This window comes from Tursiops truncatus, chromosome 6 (assembly GCF_011762595.2).
Source record: "Tursiops truncatus isolate mTurTru1 chromosome 6, mTurTru1.mat.Y, whole genome shotgun sequence".
In the NCBI taxonomy this organism is placed as follows: domain Eukaryota; kingdom Metazoa; phylum Chordata; class Mammalia; order Artiodactyla; family Delphinidae; genus Tursiops; species Tursiops truncatus.
This window is the reverse complement of record NC_047039.1, coordinates 64,644,414-64,664,299: the sequence shown is the minus strand read 5'-3', so window position 1 is coordinate 64,664,299 and position 19,886 is coordinate 64,644,414. Positions and strand designations below refer to the sequence as shown.

The window sequence follows — 19,886 nt, the reverse complement described above, 5'->3', positions numbered from 1 at the left end:
AATATATTTTGCTCTGTATGAAAGTGTATGTCACCATCATTCAGAAACTAAGAGAAGCCCATCCGAAAGGCTGACTTAGTACACGGTAGACTGAAGATTCTAGTGTAAAACAATTTTCTACAAATCATCTGTTTGTTCCCAGTTTGAAGAGGTATTGAATTGTTATTATTGAATTGTTCTCTTAGTATTTTTCTATGTACATCTTTGCTTATAAATTCCAGTGTGGTAAACATACCTGGGAGAATTTTGAAAGTCAGAAACTCCACATTTCAAAAAGTTTTCTTTTCTTTGGGTCTCGTTTCATAGTCTATGTAATGTCTCACTTATGACCTGTGTCTTATACTATGCTTAAAGCCATTGATACTTGAAGTGGGGAGGGGGAGGAGAGTTACCTAACCAGCTCTGAAGAATTACTAAACTACCTGAGCTAGCTGAAACCAGAGAAAGAAAGGCAGTCTGTACTGTGTTCAAAGTTCGGTGCGAATTTTACACAGCACATCTCAATTCAGACTAACTATAATTTCAAGTGGTCCATAGCCACATGTGGGTAGTGGCTACCTACTGGACAGTAGTGCAGCTTTGAACCAAACGTATCTCGATTTCGTATTTTTTTTAAGGGTCAGTTGACAAACAGAGGCATTACATACGGAGTGCTCTAGCAGAGTAAAACTTAGAGCAAGTCGGTAAACACAGACTTTTCCACTCCAGTGAGCACTGGGACTTTTCTGATATTTTTCTTGAGTTTGGGGCTGAACTTCTTCATACACTTCTCGGTCTGAAGCTGAAATAAACAGGGTTGCAGCATATGCTTGAATCACAGGAAAGTGCTGTGCACTGTTTCTCCAGAGAAAAGCATTTATCTCGAGGTTTAAAAAAATTGTTTATTCCTTGCATGGACTCGTATTTATTTAAAGTCACCCCAATAAGGATGACGGACATACCGTTTGCGAAAGTTGGTATGTCTCCTGAAGTTTCCACCAACGTTTTTTTTTTTTTTCTTCTTGTTAAATTTAAGCTGCCTGCTCCAGGGCATGGTGCGAACACTTAACAAGGCCTGGCGCAAAGAATTCCAGGGTTGGTTTCCCGACCTCGCGCCAGCTGTGCGGGGCGGGCGGAAGGCGCGCGTTCCCAGCTCTTGCCCACAGGCCTTTGGCAGCCTCGCAGCTTCGGGCAGATGGAGTTTCCGGCCTCGCTCAGTGGTCGCCGGGTCATCCGCCCGAGCTCCTTTCTGCCTGAGGTCAGGGCCCCGGGAAGAAGCGCGCCGGCGGTCCGAGCATCCGGAGGGCAATTCCGCGGTGGGTCCACACCCTCCTCGCGCTCCGCTCCCTGGGCGCCGGGCCGGGCGCCGGGTGGCAGGGCTGGCCGCCGCAGCTCTGAGGTTGGGCCCTCCCCCGGGGTGATTTCAGCGCTGAAGGTGGAAATGCGGAAGTTTCCAGCTGCGACTGACAGATGAGGCTCGCGTCCCGCTCGGCACGTGCTGCTGCTGCCCTGCGGCGCACCGGGCCCCCGCTGGGCGCCTCACGAGACCCTAGAGGCCGAAGAGCCGCCGGCGCGCCATGGCCACGCTGCCGAGCGCAGAGCGCCGCGCGTTCGCGCTCAAGATCAACAGGTAAGAGGCGCCCCGCGGCGGACTCGCGGCCGCACCGCCCCAGCTGGTGGAGTGCGGCGCCTGGGCAGCTCCAAGGGGTGGGGGTGGAGGTTGCCGCCGCCAGAGTCCCAGGGAGTCCGCGGGGAGGAGTGGCGCCCGAGACACGGCGGGGGGCCCGGGGCCTCGAGGCGGCTGCGGTGGGGCCGTTGAGCGCGGGATGGCCCGAGGGCTGGGCTCAGCCAGCCCCTCCCCGAGAATCCCAGTTCCCCTGATGGTCCTGTCACCAGTGCCTCTTCCCGGAGCCACGTCCCCAGCCCCGCCTCGCCCGCGCCGCCCTCGGGGTTGACAGGTGGCCGGGCCCGGGTATTGGGAAGGACGCCCGGTTAGCAGTGCTGGGCACGCCACGGAGTTTCTCATAAACTGCGCCTTGCTTTGAGGCTGCTCCGAGAAGGGGCGAGAGAAGAAGTGGTTGAAATGAGGAGAGTTTTGGCTTTGAGGCAGCTGCTTCAAGATTTCGGTTGTTCTGAAGAGGACGCTTTCCCCTCTCGTTTTATTTTTCCAGAAAAAAGTTTGGCTCCTACTGACATCGCTATTTTTATTCTCTGGTCCAAAGGAGCCATGAAGTGGAAAAAGTGATTTTTTAAATTCTCCGTTTAAATAAACAAAAAGGAATGGCCTGTGGCTGACATTTTTACATTTCTAGCACTCCAGCAAAGAACTAAGGACATAGATCCAACCCACCATCCAATTCATAATGAAAATTGCACAAACTAAATGCAAGCACATCTACTGCTCTCACCAAAGGTGCTTTAACTGCAGTTTTTCCTCCACTGAAAACTGCCGAGAAGTGTTTGGAGACATTTTTGTCGTGCCCTGAGAAATCTAGACTGTCTGGTTAAAAGATAATATGAAATTCATCCTGAAGGGTCAACTTACTATTTTACTACCCTCATTGCTCTAGGATTAGTTAGTCTTCTTTTAGCTGAGCCTGTGAAAGGCTAGTTCCACAGTCCATTTTTGTGCTGCTAGACTGTGAAGAGGTTTCAGCCACGGGGAATTAGAAGCCCGGAATAATGAGGTGGTAAGGTCTTGCAGAGGGCATATTGAGCTTTACTGGCCTTTTTATTTCCACCTGTTGTGTAGCTGTGAGCAAACCATTTCTCTTACCTTACTATTTCTTCATCTTTAAAATGAGTTTAATTATTATTGTGTACTGTGTATTAATGTTGGAGGCCAAAAGGTAGTAGTCAAAAGGCATAAAGTATATCAGGGATTTCCCTATGGGGATTTTTTTCTGCATCGGGTTTCGTGCCTGTTGCCATGCAGGAGGGGCAGTTGGTTTGGGGGCTGAGGGAAATCAAACTGAAGTTCCTGATGGATGTACCACTTGTCATAGCTGCTGCTCTTCTGTCTCTGTGAATTTCAGGTCAGGTGGTATGACTGACAGAAATGTGTTAGAGCCTTGGGGTTGGGTGGAATCAATCTGAGGAGAGCAGTAGAACCTGCACTGATCCCTACAAGGCAGTCTTGAAAGCAGCAGTGGGGTTGGTGTAGCCTGGGGGTTCAGAATAAAGGCCCTTTCTGACTTACTTAAAATGGTATGGATGATCCTATTTGCAAAGCAGAAATAGAGACACATAGAGAACAAATGTATGGATACCGAGGGGTAAGTGGGAGGGTGGGAGGAATTGGGAGATTGGGATTGACACATATACACTGTTGATACTATGTATAAAATAGATAATGAACGAGAACATACTGTATAGCACAAGGAACTCTACTCAGTGCTCTGTGGTGACCTGGATGGGAAGGAAGTCCAAAAAAGGGGGAATATATGTATATGTATGGCTGATTCATTTTGCTGTACAGTAGAAACTAACATAACATTGTAAGTCAACTATATTCCAATAAAAATTAATTTAAAAAACCAATAAGACCTGTGTAACCATGACAAATACTAGTCTATTAATCCAACGAAACAAGATAATCAAAACTGAAATAAAAACAAAGATTCTAAAAAAAAAAAAAAAAGAATAAAGGCCCTGGCTGGAATCACATCTGCTTACCGATTGGCTCTCTGCACCAGACTAACTGTGTGACACTGGGCATGCTATTTAACCTCTCTAAACTTTGAGTTTTTATATGTTGAATGGAGATATTCATCGTATCAATACCTACCTTGTATGTTGAGACGATTAAGTGAAATAATATATACAAAGTGCTTAGAGTGCCTGGCTCAGAATAAATGTTAAATAAATGCTAGCTGGCTTCATCCACATTACTATCAGCTTCATCATTGTCGTCATCATCTCCATTGCCACCAACTTGAAGATTCTAAGAAAGAAAGGTAGGAAGGAAAGCTGAAGCTGGAGAACTTCCTGTGCAGGGACCAATGGGCTGGGAACAATGATGCCAGTAGCAGGTTGGAGCCCCCTTGGGGTTGAAGTTCTTGCTCATATGTCTTCCATCTCTGTGCTGAGGATACCAGACACACCCAGTGGAACAGAATGCATGATGCAATCTGACCAAGAAAGGCCCCCCTCAAGTTAAATAAAATTTAAAATGTTCCCTAATCCTCAGGCAAAAATAAGGATTGGATATTCCTGTTTAGGGGGTTCTGTTTTCCCTTTGGAAGCATTTTGTGTACTGTGTAGAGAGTTATGCAGAGGAGCTTGGCAGAAATTATTGTTCAAAGGAATGGATTAATAAGGGCATACCTAATATTAAGATAATATTAAAGTGTGCACCATTTATTGATCATTTAGTATGTCCTAGACACTGTATTATGTGCTTAACAGATTATATTGTTAGATTCTTACAAAAACCCTATGAGACTCACCTGATGTCTCATACAGAAGAAGAAAATGAAGCTTGGAGATGCAGTTGCACAGGCCATGTAATTTGTTCAAGGCCATGCAAACATCAGACGCAGAGCTGGGATTACAAACTGCTCCAAAGACTGTACTTAATTGGGCATGTGCTATTTTGATCCACATTTCTTAAGAATTTCCTTTAAAAGCAAGTAAGTAAGTAATTAAAAAAAAAAAAAAAACCTTTCAGTAGCAGCATTGCAAATTGTTCTGATCAGTGTTTAACATGTAAACAAACTGTGATGTTTTGCAGTTTTGAAGTTGGAAAAGAAAATATTTTCCCTTGCATGCCTATGTACTATTCTTTTTTTAAAATAGATCAACTTAAAAAAGTAAGGCAATGTTGCAAATATGGCCATCAGTACATTCAGCATATTTTTCACCTTTCTACCCTGAATGATACAAACTATCATTAAAAAATGTTTGTGGGGTTAAATCAATGTGCTTCCTATAAAGGAAATACTCATATCTGATATATTAAAAATTTTACTTGTAAAAAGCTGAGTTCTGCCCATACCAGCCTAAAGAAAGAGTGAGCAGACTACCTCACAGTAGGAAAAGAATGTTCCTCATTGTTCCCAAATTCTTTGGCTTCCTGCAAGCAGCATTGCCCAGTCTAGGGGCAGGACCAAAGTGAAGGAGGAACCTGGGAATGCCCACCAGTGCCCATTCCCCCATGATTGCCCTGGCTCTTTCATATTCTTATGAAACCTAAATTTCCATGTGTTGGAAATCATCATAGGATTTTTTTGTTTGTTTCATTTTGAGCACCAAGTGTAATTGTATGATGTGATCGTATGATGTGTTACAGTTGAACATCTCTCTAGAACTCACAGCTTGGGGAGATACAAGAGAAAAGATCTACCACTGAATTTTTCTAAGCTGGAAGAGTAAAGTTTAATTTCTTATAAGTGTTAGATATTTGTCTTTGTTTCAGTTTAATTGTCACTAACTTCCTGTGCGCAAAGGAAAGACTACATCTGAATTAAGCAGTTCATAATTATGTTTGCATTGGGGAATTCAGGCACTGCTGCATTAAGTGTCATAATACATTCCTTGTATGAGCGCCAAGTCTTATCAACTACCTTTCTTTCTTAGTAGCGTTTAGGGCTTTCGTGTGTTATAAAAATTATTATTACTATTCTGAAAATTCATTAAACAAAATCTTAGTTTCTTTCAAACACAGGATATAGAACTAGATCAAATATTAAAGTAATGTAAGGACCTTGGGTAAAGAGAGGAAAAATGCACAATGTAGAAAAAATATTAATGATCCTCTGGACATTAAGGATTGAAAGGGGTAAATAATAATGACTTATGCTTGTATAATTCTTACTGTATGGCAGGTATGGGTCTATGCATATCATAACTCATTCACCCCTGTGATGTAGGAACAATTACTATCTCCATTTTACAGATGGAAAAACTGGGCACTAAGGACTTATGAAAATTGTCCGAAGTCACAAACAGCTAAGACCAGAGCTGTTATTCAAATGCAGGCAGGCTTGCTTCAGAATCCTCTCCCTAAACCACTATACACCATGCTACTGTCTCAGTTTTTTTTTTTTTGCGGTACGCGGGCCTCTCACTGTTGTGGCCTCTCCCGTTGCGGAGCACAGGCTCCGGATGCGCAGGCTCAGCAGCCATGGCTCACGGGCCCAGCCGCTCCGCGCGGCATGTGGAATCTTCCCAGACCAGGGCACGAACCCGCGTCCCCAATGTACAAAGTGACATTGACATTTACAGTGTAATGAGATCATAACATGACATTGTAAATCAAGTATACTTCAATAAAAAAAGAACAATCCCAATAATTTTCGGCATAAAGACCAGAACAAGAAGAAGGCACTGAGCTGTTCCTGAGAAGTGTTTGCTAATTTTTGTCTGCAAAAATGATGCAAGCATAAAATATATGTATTCATATGTCTAAATGCACGTCTGCAGTGAAACAGTGCTGTTCTTTAGTAGTGATGGCAGAGCAGGATGTGGTTGCTTTCAGAAATTGCTTCATTCATCGGACGTGTTCTAGACCAAAAACCACGAGAAGAGGCTTCAGGCAATTGAACTCAGAATTTTGGTCTTTCACATTCAGAATCATTTTATTTTTGGATTCTTGGAAAAGCTCCGCTTGAACTTCAGTCATCTAGTACAATAGAAAGAACCTTCTGCCAGGGTGAGCTTTTCAATTGGAGTTCTTTGAGCTCTGACAATTCACATGTACATGTAAAGTCAGTGTTTACTTCTGCATGGCAAAGAAAATATAATTATGTCATGTGGTTACCTAGGGAGAGAGGAAGAGTTCAGGGGACCAGGTCTCACATCTCCACTCCCCACACAGAGCTAGTGATGGAATGAGATGATGTTAAAAACACCTCAACCTTCCATCCTCTGTAACAGACAGGGATGTGACTACTCAGACTTCTTGCTGGAGGAAGCTAAGAAAAAAGAGTGCTTAGTTCTATTCAGTGGTAAACACCAGGTGCTTATTCATGTTTTGGTCAATAATCAGTGGCTAAAGCAACAGGAATGTGCTATTCCTTTTCCCAAGAATGTTCAGTCTAATTTATTACCAATCAGCAGCTATAAAGGTTCTCTAGGCTCTAGGAAATTACAACAGAGTTTATGCAGTTGTGGTTAAGTGTGGTCCCTGTGCTTCTAGAGTTTGCACTTTAGTAGTATAGTTTGCTACATTGACAACTTAGGGGTACGCAGAATAAAAACAGAATGATATCTCTGAAAGTATATAGGAAGGCATCTGTATGCAGGGTGCGCTGGAATCAAACAAACTGGCAAAGTTGGCGTAGGGTATAAGACCATTATGTTATGTCCCACTGTGTTTAGATCAGATGCAGGATCAGAAAAGCAGAAATGGCAATGGCAGAACCAGTGTTTCATCCACATTCTGTTCTCTCATCCATGTTCATCATTAAAAGTAGGAAAGTACAACAAGCAAAAATTTCTATTACCCATAAGTCATAGCTCTTAATATTTGGATGTACATCTTTCCACTTTTAGAGAAATGAGATCACATTGCACTTGTTTTATGCTGTATTTTTTAAATTTAAATGTATGAACTCTCCATGTTCATCCATGTAGAGCTACATTATAATTTACATAGGCTGTATAAAATTGTGTTGATTAGATATACAGTGATTTATTGAATTAATTCTCTATGATTGGGCCTTAAGATAGTTTCTGATTTTTTTATAATACTGTACAGAGCTTGATGAACAGTTTTATGTATATATCTTTATGTGTTAGTGCAAATACTCCCTTAAAATTTCTAGAAGTGGCATTGCTTGCTTAAAGGAAAGAAACATTTTTCAAGCTTTTGCTACACATGGCCAAGTTGCTTCCCAGAAAAGTTATACCTATTTACACGCCTGCCAGTGGCCCTACAAGTTCTCATTTCCTCACATTCACACCCCCGCCTGGTTTTATCATTCTTTTAAGACTGTATTAGAAATCTTGACCCCTTCTCTTCAATGTCTCTTACCTCTTCCTATTCAGCTTCTCTCCCAGATCCCTGTATGACGTCTGAAGTCATTCTTTAGGGATTAAAATAGTTGTGCAATATAGACACTACCAAATGTAAAATCCTTATGGGGATATTTGGGGCTTGGTAAAACTGCATGGTTGGGCTGATTCTCCCCCGTTTGATCAGGGAGATGTAGTTCCTCTATTGTACCACACCTCAAATGAGGCAAACTGGGAAGAAAGGCCATGGATAGAAATGTTTTTCCCCAAATCTCTGCTTTGCCTTGTTGCTACACAGGGCAATACTCAGCACATAGCAGACATCTTCTTTGTTGGAGCTGTTTGAGTTCTCTGTAGTCAGTTCTGTGCTGTGTCCTCTGAACACTCAAGAGAACTTGGGGTCTCATCAAGAAGTTACCCCCCTGAGGCCCTGGGTTGTTAGGGTTAGGGGTGCTTTTTGTCCTCATGCAGTAATTTACACCAGAATGACCATCCCCTTTCCCTTTTGCTCGTAGAAAAACTTGGGTTCAAAGTCCACTAAAAATGCACTTTATCCTGCTATTTACCGTAAGCGTTGTTTCAAGGCAATGCTGGCCTTCTGTTCTCTATGGGAACAGGATTGCCTCTGGTTTGCTTTACCTACTGGTATTTTACTCTTTCATTCTAAATCACTACCTGTTCTCACAGTATCCCTTTAGAAGGGGTATCCAATTTGCCTATTTTTTAAAATTAACCTTTATTGGAATATAGTTGATTTACAATGTTGTGTTAGTTTCTGCTGTACAGCAAAGTGAATCAGTTATACGTATACATATATCCACCCTTTTCTGGATTCTTTTCTCATATAGGCCATTACAGAGTATTGGGTAGAGTTCCCTATGTTCTGCAATAGGTTATTATTAGTTATCTATTTTATATACAGTAGTGTGTATATGTCTCCAATTTGCCTATTGTATCTTGTTCTCTACCCAATAATTTCATTCAACTCACATGAATTTTTTGATTGCCTATGATTCTCTCTAGGCATTATGAGAAACAAAAAAAAAAAAAACCCAAACCCCCAAAACAACAAGTTTATGCCCCCAGAATTCAGCTGGAGTGAGCAGATTCACATAAGTGAACACAAGAGATGGTGTTTGCTTGCATGGCCAGGTGAGGGTTAAGGGCAGGAATGAAATGTTGACATAACTCAGAGGGGAAGGAAGGAGTAGCAGCCCTAGAGGGTGAGGGGGTGAGGCCTCAGCCAGGCCTGAAGGACAGGGAGGTGACTGACAGATGAAACTGGTATAGTGCGAAGAATGGGTTCGAGGGGGCTCCACGAGAGGGGTAAGGAGGCAGTTGCAGTCATTCCGACGTGAGGTGATGTCTGGGATTAGGCTGGTGTTAATGAGCATGGAAAGCAAAGGGTCTGCGTCAACAGATACTTCAAGGGGAATCAGCTGGACTTGAGAAACAACTAAATATTTATTCACTGGCTGATTTCATGCATATTGATTGTAGTCAACTATGTGCCTGGCAGTGTGTGTTCTAAGAGGTGAGGATAGAGCAGTGAATAAGCAGACAAGGTTCTTGTCCTGAAAGAAGTCATTTTTCCAATGGGAAGACAATAAAGAAATAAACCAGGAAATGAAAAGGAAATAGCAGGTAAGATATGGTGCTATGTATTTAGAGAATGTAAAAAGGGCCATGTCAGGTGTGTGGATACCTTAAGATGGAATGGTCAAGGAAGGCATCCCTAAGGAGATGAGCTCCGGCCAGGACCAGGCAGGGGAGTTAGTTAGCAAGTGCCATACCCAGGGCAAAAGTAAGGCTGATGTGTTGGAAGAAAAGAGAGCCAGTGTGTCTGGATAGAGTGAGTGAGGGGGGGTGGGGGTGGGGAGTGGTAGAGATGAAGAGAAAAGTAGGCAGAAACGAAATCATAAAAAGGCACTTAGGGCTTCCCTGGTGCCGCAGTGGTTGAGAGTCCGCCTACCGATGCAGGGGACACGGGTTCGTGCCCCGGTCCGGGAAGATCCCGCGGAGCGGCTGGGCCCGTGAGCCATGGCCGCTGAGCCTGCGCGTCCGGAGCCTGTGCTCCACAACGGGAGGGGCCACGGCAGTGAGAGGCCCGCGTATCGCAAAAAAAAAAAAAAAAAAAAAAGTCCTTAGAAGCCGAGGAAAATGTTCAAATGTTATTCCAAGTGCAATGGGAAGGTTTTGAGAGCAGAGGCACGATGTGATTGACCTCTGTGTTTAGAGGATCACTCTGGCTCCGCTATGGAGAAGAAATGAGCAGAAGCAAGGCCAGGTGAGAGGTAGTACAGGGTCCAGGGGAAAGGTGACTGTGGCAGGACTGGAGAGCCGAGAATAGAGGGAGAGAAGCCGTCAGCTCTGAGACATATTTTGGAAATTGGGTTGATGGATTAGATGTGGCATGGAGAACAATGAGAGAAAAAGAGGAATCAAAATGTCTCTCAGGTTAGAGTTATGTGTGGATGTTGATGCTTTTAACAGATAAAAAAGGCTGGATGAAGAATAGGCTTTCAGGCTGAATCAGGAGTTTAATTGGGGACATACTAAGATGCATATTAGAAATTCAACTGGAATTACCTATTACATAGATTTTTGTGTTTTTTTTTTTTTTGCGGTACGCGGGCCTTTCATTGCTGCGGCATCTGCCGTTGCGGAGCACAGGTTCCGGACGCGCAGGCTCAGCGGCCATGGCTCACGGGCCCAGCCGCTCCGTGGCATGTGGGATCTTCCGGGACCGGGGCACGAACCCGTGTCCCCTGCATCGGCAGGCGGACTCTCAACCACTGCGCCACCAGGGAAGCCCTGGAATTACCTACTACGTAGTTTTATTCGGGAATCTGGGGCTCAGGGGAGAGGTCAAAGCTGGATATTTAAATTTGCACATCATTACCACATAGAGGATATTTTAAAATAATGGGGAGAAAGAAACTATTAGAGTAATCTTGGTAAGTTTTTTAACAGCCACAAAGCTATTTGTATAGTATGGTATCTTTTTTATGGAAAAGGAAATATGTGTGTGTCTCCCTACAGAGATTAAATAGATTGATACATGTGATAGGGAGGTGAGCAGAGGGACACGTGCTAACATGTGATAAGTGTTGGATAATACCTGGATGTTAGGATTATTGGTGATTTTTTGTTTCCTTGTATGCGATGTGTGTGGATGTATATTTGACAAGTTTTCTTCAAAGAGTGTTTTTGTAATTGGGAAAACTAAAGTTTATAAAAGAGCTAACACAAAGATTTCCCTCCTGGGGAAATTGGATAAAGAGGATGCCAATGAGAAATTATGAAAATTAGGACCTTGAGTTGGTTTAAGGAGGATGATTTTGTGCTTCTCTTGTAGAGTTTTGTTTAAGAGAATATAGTAGATTTCACATTTCCATATATTTGCTCTCCCTCCCTGTCAGAGGAGTTTACTTTTCACCTTGTTGAAAGTGATGTGGTCACTTTGAGGTGTGCTTTCAGAGCTGGCTGCCCTTGGTCATATCATTGCTTCCTTTTCTATACAACCAGCAATGTTCCAGACAGAGGCTGATCTGTCAACCTGTGTCCTAGCGTAGAGACAGAGCAGAGCCACAACTGCTCTCTGGAAGTCTTTGTTTTCATAGGCCACTAAGATTTTGGGATTATTTGTTAGCACAGCAAAACCAAGCCTACCCTGACTAGTACAGATGAGCATAAAATATACAACATTTCTAGTGGGCAGTTTGAGATACAAGGCTTGCGGCTTAAATGATAGGTCAGGATGGAAAATATTGATTAGGAAGTCATCGATACGATGGGGCTGGGAATGAAGAATGGACACATTTTCTAAGTAGGGACATAGACTGGGAAGAGAAAAGGAATGGGCCTAGAGGGTCACTGCTAGTTGGTGCAAGAGAAGGGCTATACGGAGAGGAGGAAGAATTTGACTAAGATGTGGCAGACTGGGGTGGTATCAGAAAAGGGAGGTAACAGGGCAGTTAAACAGGTCAGATGCAAAATTATGAGGACAAAGAAAGAGGCATCCGATTTGACTCGATGGTGATCAGTGTGAACCTCTGAGACAGCAGTTTTAGTGGAGCTGTGGGGAAGGAAGTCAGATTTCACAGGTTATGAAGGGAGTCAATGCAGAGGAAATGGAGGAAGTTGGTAGAGACCACTCCTTTCAAAAGTTTGGATCAAGCAGAGGAGAAGTGGGGCAGCGGTAACCAGAGGCTCTAACAAGGCTTTGACTTTCACACAAATATCACACGCAATGCTAACAGAGGATTCTTTCATCTCAGAGAGAAAGCATGCAGTTGTTGTTTTTTTCCCCCTATAAAATAAGTCTTACATGTGACTAAAGACATTTAAAATACCTGATACTGTCTAATATATCATAAATTTTGCTTGGCACTAACAGTAATTAAGATAGTCAACTTAGATATTTTCTTCCTGGGAGATTTTGAAACTCAGTGGCACTGTCATATAGTATCTTTAAGAACATGGTTATCCTTTCTGTTTTATTTTCTTTACATTTATCTTCATACGTTTGAAGTACAAAAATGAAGAAAGAGTACCAGTATTAGCTACATGTTAAACAAACCACATGTTGTGCATTGAGTTGTGTCCCCTCGAAAAGATTCCTAAGTCTTTGTGAACGTCATCTTATTTCGTAAATAAGATTTTTGCAAATGTAATCAAGTTAAGATGAGGTCACACTGGATTAGGGTGGACCCTAAATCCAATCACTGGTGTCCTTATGAGAAGAGACACAGAGCCACACAGAGAGGAGGCCATGTGAAGACAGGCAGAGAATGCAGTTATGTCACCACAAGCCAAGGAACACCAAGGTCTGCCAGCAACCCCCAGAAGCTAGAAGAGCAAGGAAAGATTCTTCCCTAGAGCCTTTAGAGGGAGCAGGTCCTGCTGACACCTTGATTTTGGACCTCTGGCTTCCAGAACAGCGTGAGAATAAATTTCTGTTGTTTTAGGCCACCAGGCTCATGACAATTTCTTATGGCATCCCTAGGAAACTAATAGAGTACCTCAAAGTTTATTCACTTAAAGCAACAGCAGTTCAGTGTTTCTCATGATTCTGTGGGTTGGCAGTTTGGGTTGGGCTCAGCAGTTTGGTTCTGCCGGTCCTGCTGTGGGCATCATGTGGCTGCAATTCCCTGGTGGCTGGACTGAAACTGGAGCATCTAAGATGGCCTTACTCACAAGTCCAGGGCCCTGGGGGGCTGCCTGTCTCTCTGCACATGGTCTCTTTTCCTTCAGAAGTCAGCTCCATATTCCTTACATGGTAGAGGGGACATTCTAAGAGGATGAAGATGGAAGCTGCAAGGCTCCTTGAGGCTTAGTCTAGAGCTCCTACAACATTACTTACACCACATTCCTTGGTCAAAGCAAGTCGCAAGGCAACCCAGCTTCAAGGGGTAGGGAAGTAGACTAAGTCTCTTGATGGGAGGAGCTGCAAAATATTTGTCCATTTTATTCTATTACAGCCCCCAACAAAAAAAGTGATCATATCCCATTTCAGATTGCACATATTTAAGCCAAAGGTCTTGTCATTCTCTGTTCAGGTCACAATACCCATTTCACTGGCAGAGAAACTGAGAACAGATTAAATCAACTCCTTCAAAGTTACCAATGAGTCATGCTTTGTGAGAGACTTTTTTGGCCCATGGAAGACAGCTATATATCCGCAAGAGCTAATCACAGTCCTGCCTGGAGGCAAGTGAATAAACAGTAACTTCTTGGGTTTCTCTTAAATCCCGTAATGACGTTGATGGAGCCCAGATTGCAGAGCTCTCTTGTCCAGAGATGAAGCAGCAGTTTGAGGATATCAGAGAAGGAAGGTGCTTGAAAATTGCTATGTGTCATTCAAAGGAGCAGGATTTGAGACTAAATTAAATGACTAGGAAAAGGGCCAATGAGCTCTTTATCCTCAAGAGTTACCAAATGGGCTTAGAAATTCAGTGACTGCTCTGGTCCAGTGTATGTTCTGGCCTGGGAAGAATTAATGAGAGTAGAAGAAAAGAATGGTGCAGAGAAGCAGAGAGATCAACCTGTTAGGAAGGTATGTGCTGTGGTCTTTCTCAGAAGGTTCTTCCTTTTATGAGTTAGGATTGCTTTTAGCTGCTGCAAGGAACAGACAATCCCACTAAACAGTGGCTTAAATAAATCAGGGGTTTACTTAGTTTTCTTGAGTAGGAAGAATTCCAGTGGTTGGCAGTTTAGACTTGGTGTCTTAGTCCAAAATACCACTGGAGACCCAGGTTCCTTGTGTCTTTGTGTTCCACCATCTTTAGTGTGTGGCTCTCATCCTCATAGTCAGAAGATGGCTCTTGAGATTATACGCATTGAAGGAATATTGAAGACAGAAAGAAGAGGAAAGGCCAAAGAGGCATGTCAGCGAACTTTGCTCTCTTTTCAGGAACTTTCCCAGAAACTCCCACAGTGACATTTGCTATATACCTCATTGATCAGATCTGTTACTCTACTTATAAGAGAGGTTGGCAAATATAGTTTTTATTAGCCCGGCACATTGCCACCTCCAACAAAACTAGGGTTGAGTTAGAAGGAAGGGGATAATGTCTATTGATGAGCAACTTAATGGTCTTTGCCATTGCTCCCAGCAGTTGCTCTGGGGACAAATTAGTGACAGAACTTCCATTGTGGCAACATGGTGCTTCCATCCCATTAATACTTGTAGCACATTCAAGCTCATCTAACTCCAGGGCCCTGGCCTAATGAGGAGGGATATCCAGGCTTATAGGTCTAGTATTAAATTAGCTGTTGTAACAAATAATCCCAAGACCTCAGTGGATTAACCCAACAAAATCTTATTTCATATTCATGTCACAGTCTGATACAGGTCAGGTGGCTCTCCTCCAAGCAGTGACTCAGGGACCCAGGCTGCTTCCACCTTATGGCTCTGCCATCAGAAAAACTTTCAGGTTTTTCTGATAACATTCAGCTGTTGGCCAGGAGGAAAAGAGAGTGAAATATTGTGCCTCCAGTTCTTAAATACCTCAACTCAAAAGTGGTACACATCACTTCCACTCACATCCCATTGATAAGGACTACTTACAAGTCCATTGATGTGCAAGGAAGGCTGGGGAAGAGAGTTCTTGTCCAGCAGCTACTTTCCAGCAACAAATCTTCACTGCAAAAGGGGAGCATGAATCTTTGGGGGTCAACTAGCCATCTCTGCTACAGGGTCCCAATCACAAAGGAGGAGCCATTAACAAAATATCAATAAATGTATGTGTAGGACTGGTTTGCTGTGTGTTTGGTGGATAGATAAAAGCCATTGAAGCAAATGATGAAAGCACCTGAGATTCTAGGAGGAGATAATAAGAATACAAGGCATAATTATCCTTTTAAGGCAGGAGACTGATAGTTAAAAAAAATTTATTTTAAATCTAATTGCAGTCAAGGACACCAGAAGTGCTATGTACAGCTGTATACTTATTGGAAACTCTGCAGATTGACAAGGAGCCAAGTTGCTCAGCCATTTTTTTTTTCCTGAGAACAATCAGTTTTAACACACTTTAGGAAAAACCACAAGATGAAGATATTTTTAAAGCTTTTGAGTGATTAACTTAGAATTAATATTTCACTTGACAGGAAATAAGATGTTTCGGATGTTAGAGAAAGAAGCATTCTAAAACTTTGCATTCCCACTGAGGAGTAACAATGTCATAGTCCAATCTCCCCTCTGTGACAGGAGAACTTTGATGAGAAGCTGAGTCACTTTACTTTTCGTGACTGGTTCCCTTTGGGTCGGTTGAATTCTCTTGTTTTTTTTGCCTTTTAATCGTTTTAATAATCTGTGAAATCAGTCTTCCTTATTCATGTTAACAGTTGTAGTAATAATAATAATAACAACAACCCACGGAGCTCTCACCACAGAGAGAAAACAGGTTAAACCTTTGAGTCAGGATAGGAGGAGGCAAACAAGTCAGATTCCTGTCCCAACCCCACTGATTCCCAACAGGAGCATTTTTCAGAAGTTCTTTAACTTCCCCGAGTCTTAGTTTTCTCATCTGTAAGACAGAAATATTAATAATACCAACATCAACAGGGTCAAATGAAATAGTATCTGTGAAAATGCCACATAAATCAGAGAGCACTGCACGCATTTTAATAAAACATCTATAAAATGGGAATAGGTGCCGTGTTTCTGTGATCAGTCGATGAGGTGACATATGTCATACGCCTGGCACAGGGTCTCACACTTGGTCACACAGGGCCTCAGAAAAGAAAAATAAAACACATATGGACGAAGTAAAATACACTGGAAACGAGAGATGGAGAAATGTTAAAAACAGCAACAGCAACATAAAATAAGGGTTCAACTCATTTACATGTACTTTTTCCCCAAAAAGTAACTCTTTATAGAAAATCTTGGAAGTTGTATAAGACTATAGAGGGAATTTGATAGAGTCACTTAGGTAAAGCATGTCATGTGATCACCAGGAATGTTTATATGAGAGATGGGAAAGAAATAAAATGTTGAAAAAACAGAACCATTGAGGAGAAGTGGTTCATCCTGAAGAGTAGCAACGGTAGTTAGAGACTGGAGACCTACAGACATGCTTCCTATCCTTTCCTAAAATGAAAAATGGCTTTTTATTACAAAAGCTGTATTTGTGAATTATGGAAAAAGCAGAAGTGCACATAGCAAACAATTCTTTTTTTTAATTAATTTATTTATTTTTTGGCTGCATTGGGTCATCGTTGCTGCGCACGGGCTTTCTCTAGTTGCGCTGAGCAGGGGGCTACTCTTCGCTGCGGTGCGTGGACTTCTCATTGCAGTGGCTTCTCTTGTTGCGGAGCATGGGCTCTAGGTGCACGGGCTCAGTATTTGTGGCTCTCAGGCTCTAGAGGGCAGGCTCAGTAGTTGTGGCTCGTGGGCTCAGTAGTTGTGGCTTGCGGGCTCTAGAGCACAGGCTCAGCAGTTGTGGTGCATGGGCTTAGTTGCTCCACGGCATGTGGGATCTTCCCAGACCAGGGCTTGAACCCGTGTCCCCTGCATTGGCAGGCAGATTCTTAACCACTGCGCCACCAGGGAAGTCCCACAAACAATTCTTAAATGAAAATTATTTCTAGTTTTTTAATCTAAAGTTAATCACTTTTAATAGCTTGATATATATAGTTTTCAGATATACACAAATACATGCATCTTTTTTACGGAATTAGAAGCATGCTTATATACTGCTTTTTTATTAAAATATATAATGAACAACTTTTCATGTCACTAAATATTTTTGCATTACACTTCTAAATGAATGCATAATATTCCATTGTGAGGCTAGTTCATTATTTATTTAACTAATTCTCTTTTGATCTACATTTATTTCCAGTTATTCACCCCTAGAAACAGCACTTCACTAAATAAATTTATGCATTCAAATTTACTTACAACTTTAATTATTCCTCAGGATAAATGCTAGCAATCAAATCACAGACTCACAGGTATCCGTTTGTGTGTATATATATAGAGAGAGAGAGAGAGAGAGAGAGGGAGGGAGAGAGAGAGAGAGAGAGAGAGAGAAATATTTCCTTTATATTGTTGTCCTTCTGGAAGGTTTTGTGTGACATTTGTCTTTAAAATGAAGTTTAAAAATATTTGAAAAACATAGCATCCCTGAACTTTGCCTTAATTCGTGGGGAAAGTTATTGAAAGATGGTTTGTTTTCAAACAAGTATAACTGGTAAGGTCAGTCTTTTATATATGACATTAAAAAAAATCAGCCTCGAAAGATTGAACTGAAGCCATTATTATGGTTGAGTCAGTGAACCTGCAGGTATATCTGATTTGGACAAATACTATTAATTCATTAGGTTTCTTTGTGGCCTCAGTTGTTAAAAATAAATGCTTTTCTGGATAATCTTAGTCCTATTTGAGGCTTTCCTCATAATAAATACCAACATTTCCAGCTATAACCAGGAATCCATAAACTGTCCCTTTTAAGGCAGTTAAATGTATATTTTCTCAAAGAGAGTAAAGTTATATAGAAGTGTAAGTTCACCTAGAAAAACTATTAATTTATTACGTACAAATTCTTTCTTATTGCCAGAGTTATGTACTATTTACATTTATCTATTTAATTTTCTATTGTGTCCCCTTATTAAGTCATTAATAACTAATTCATTCATTCATCCATCCATTCATATGACAAATATTTGTTGAGCACTTACTATGTGCCAGACTCTATTTTAGACTTTGGGGCTGTTGAAAGACCCTACCCTCATAGAAGTTAGGTTCTAATGGTGGAAACAGATAATAAGTGCTCAGATCAATACATAATATAACATCAGGTGGTGTTAATCACTGTTAAGAAGAATAACACAAGGTGAGGGTTTATGAAGACACTAAGTCATTTTGAAATGAACCTGAATATTTGAGTCACACCAGGCTCCAAATGCCCATTTTACCACTTCCTAACTAGTGTGAGCAAGCTACTTAATTTCTCTGGGCCTCAACTTCTTTATCTATTACGAAGAAAGATAATGTACTCTCCTATAGGGTTGTTATGAGAATTAAATGAGACTATGCAGAAATTACCATATAGATGTTTGATAAATGTTAATTTCTCTTTCCTCTTCTCCTTTGGAAAAGGAAAGTGATTTGGTATAAATAGTTGAATTCTCATTTGCGATTAAGAAATGAGCAAATTATTTATTCCATATTAAAGGAATTGTTTTCTGAGCAAAGTTAAATAGCAACTGCTCCTCTGCAGTTTAAAAAAATTTTTTTAACATTTCAAAAAAATTGTTTTGTTTTGTTTTCTGAGCAAACTTAAATAGCAGCTGCTCCTCTGCAGAGAAAGGCAGCCTGAGCCTTCATATCAAGTAGTCCTGATGATTCAGGTTTTCTTTTGCCTGAACACAGCTGTCCTGGGCTGCTACACACACCCCGCACGGCCTTAGAAGAATTCATACATTTCAACTTTCCGGGTCTCAGTTTCTTCAAGATGGAGTTATAATAGATGATTTCTAAAATCCCTTTCAGAGCTAACATGACTTTGTTTGTTTATAAATGCTTCCCCCACTAGATCCACTCAAAAGGATGAATGCCAGGTCCCAGACTGTCCTTGAGAAGAAATTTGGGGCCCAAGCCAATAACAAATGACAGCAACTTAACTATGACTTTTTCAAAATTCTGTTTTACTGAGAAGTAGACAGATCAACTGTATAATTTGTCTTCACTGACAGAGGAAGACTGTCAATGAGAAACTGAGAAATCAGTGGTATATTTCTTGTCACATCAGAAGGAAAGAGATAGACACAATATGATCAATGACTATTATTTTTAAAAATGAATTCTTGCATTTTTTGAGCACTTCTACCATGTCCTTCACATGTGTTACCTTGTATAATTCTCATAACAGCCTAAAAGGTTCAGGGTGTTCTTATTATCCCAAGGATGTAGATTTGGAAACTGAGGCTGTGAGGTTATACAGTTTTCCCGAGGATATAAATAGTAAAGCTGTGGTGGAAACACAGGTCTAGCTGAGACCAAACCCATGTTCTTCACTGCTTGCTTCTTGTTACTGCCAAGCATTGCTGCCAGCAAGCCACCTTTCTTGCTGAAATAAGTTTTCATTGTGACCTTGCCATGGAATTTGTTAAGATTATTTTTTCCACAAGCCATAATGTGTTTCGTTTCGCCTCAGACGAGTCAGAGGATTAACTTCCAAGAGAGACGGACTGTGTCCACTCCAAACACAACTAGAAGTAGCCTTACAGCATCTGAAAATCCTGTGCTGGTTGGTGTCTCTTCATCACAACTTGAATATGATTTTATGGACTTTTTTCTATCTTTCCATTAGAGTGGACCAAAACAGACTTGATTTTTTTTCTCTGAAATTAGCTATGAACAAAGGTGCATTTTCAAACTGAAGAGTCTTTTTTTTTTCCTTCTCCATATTATCAAAACTAGAAACAGGGCTTCCCTGGTG

At 41.7% G+C, this 19,886-nt stretch overlaps 1 protein-coding gene across 1 annotated transcript in view; it reads left to right on the top strand.

The window, feature by feature from the left end:
• Window positions 1-1,211: 1,211 nt before the first annotated feature.
• DOCK8 (dedicator of cytokinesis 8) overlaps window positions 1,212-19,886 on the top strand; it is a 220,828-nt gene continuing 202,153 nt past the window's right edge. The window contains exon 1 of the mRNA XM_019934742.3: window positions 1,212-1,609. Coding sequence (XP_019790301.1) covers window positions 1,557-1,609 — 53 coding nt within the window. The 5' untranslated portion in view covers window positions 1,212-1,556. The remainder of the gene's footprint in view (window positions 1,610-19,886) is intronic.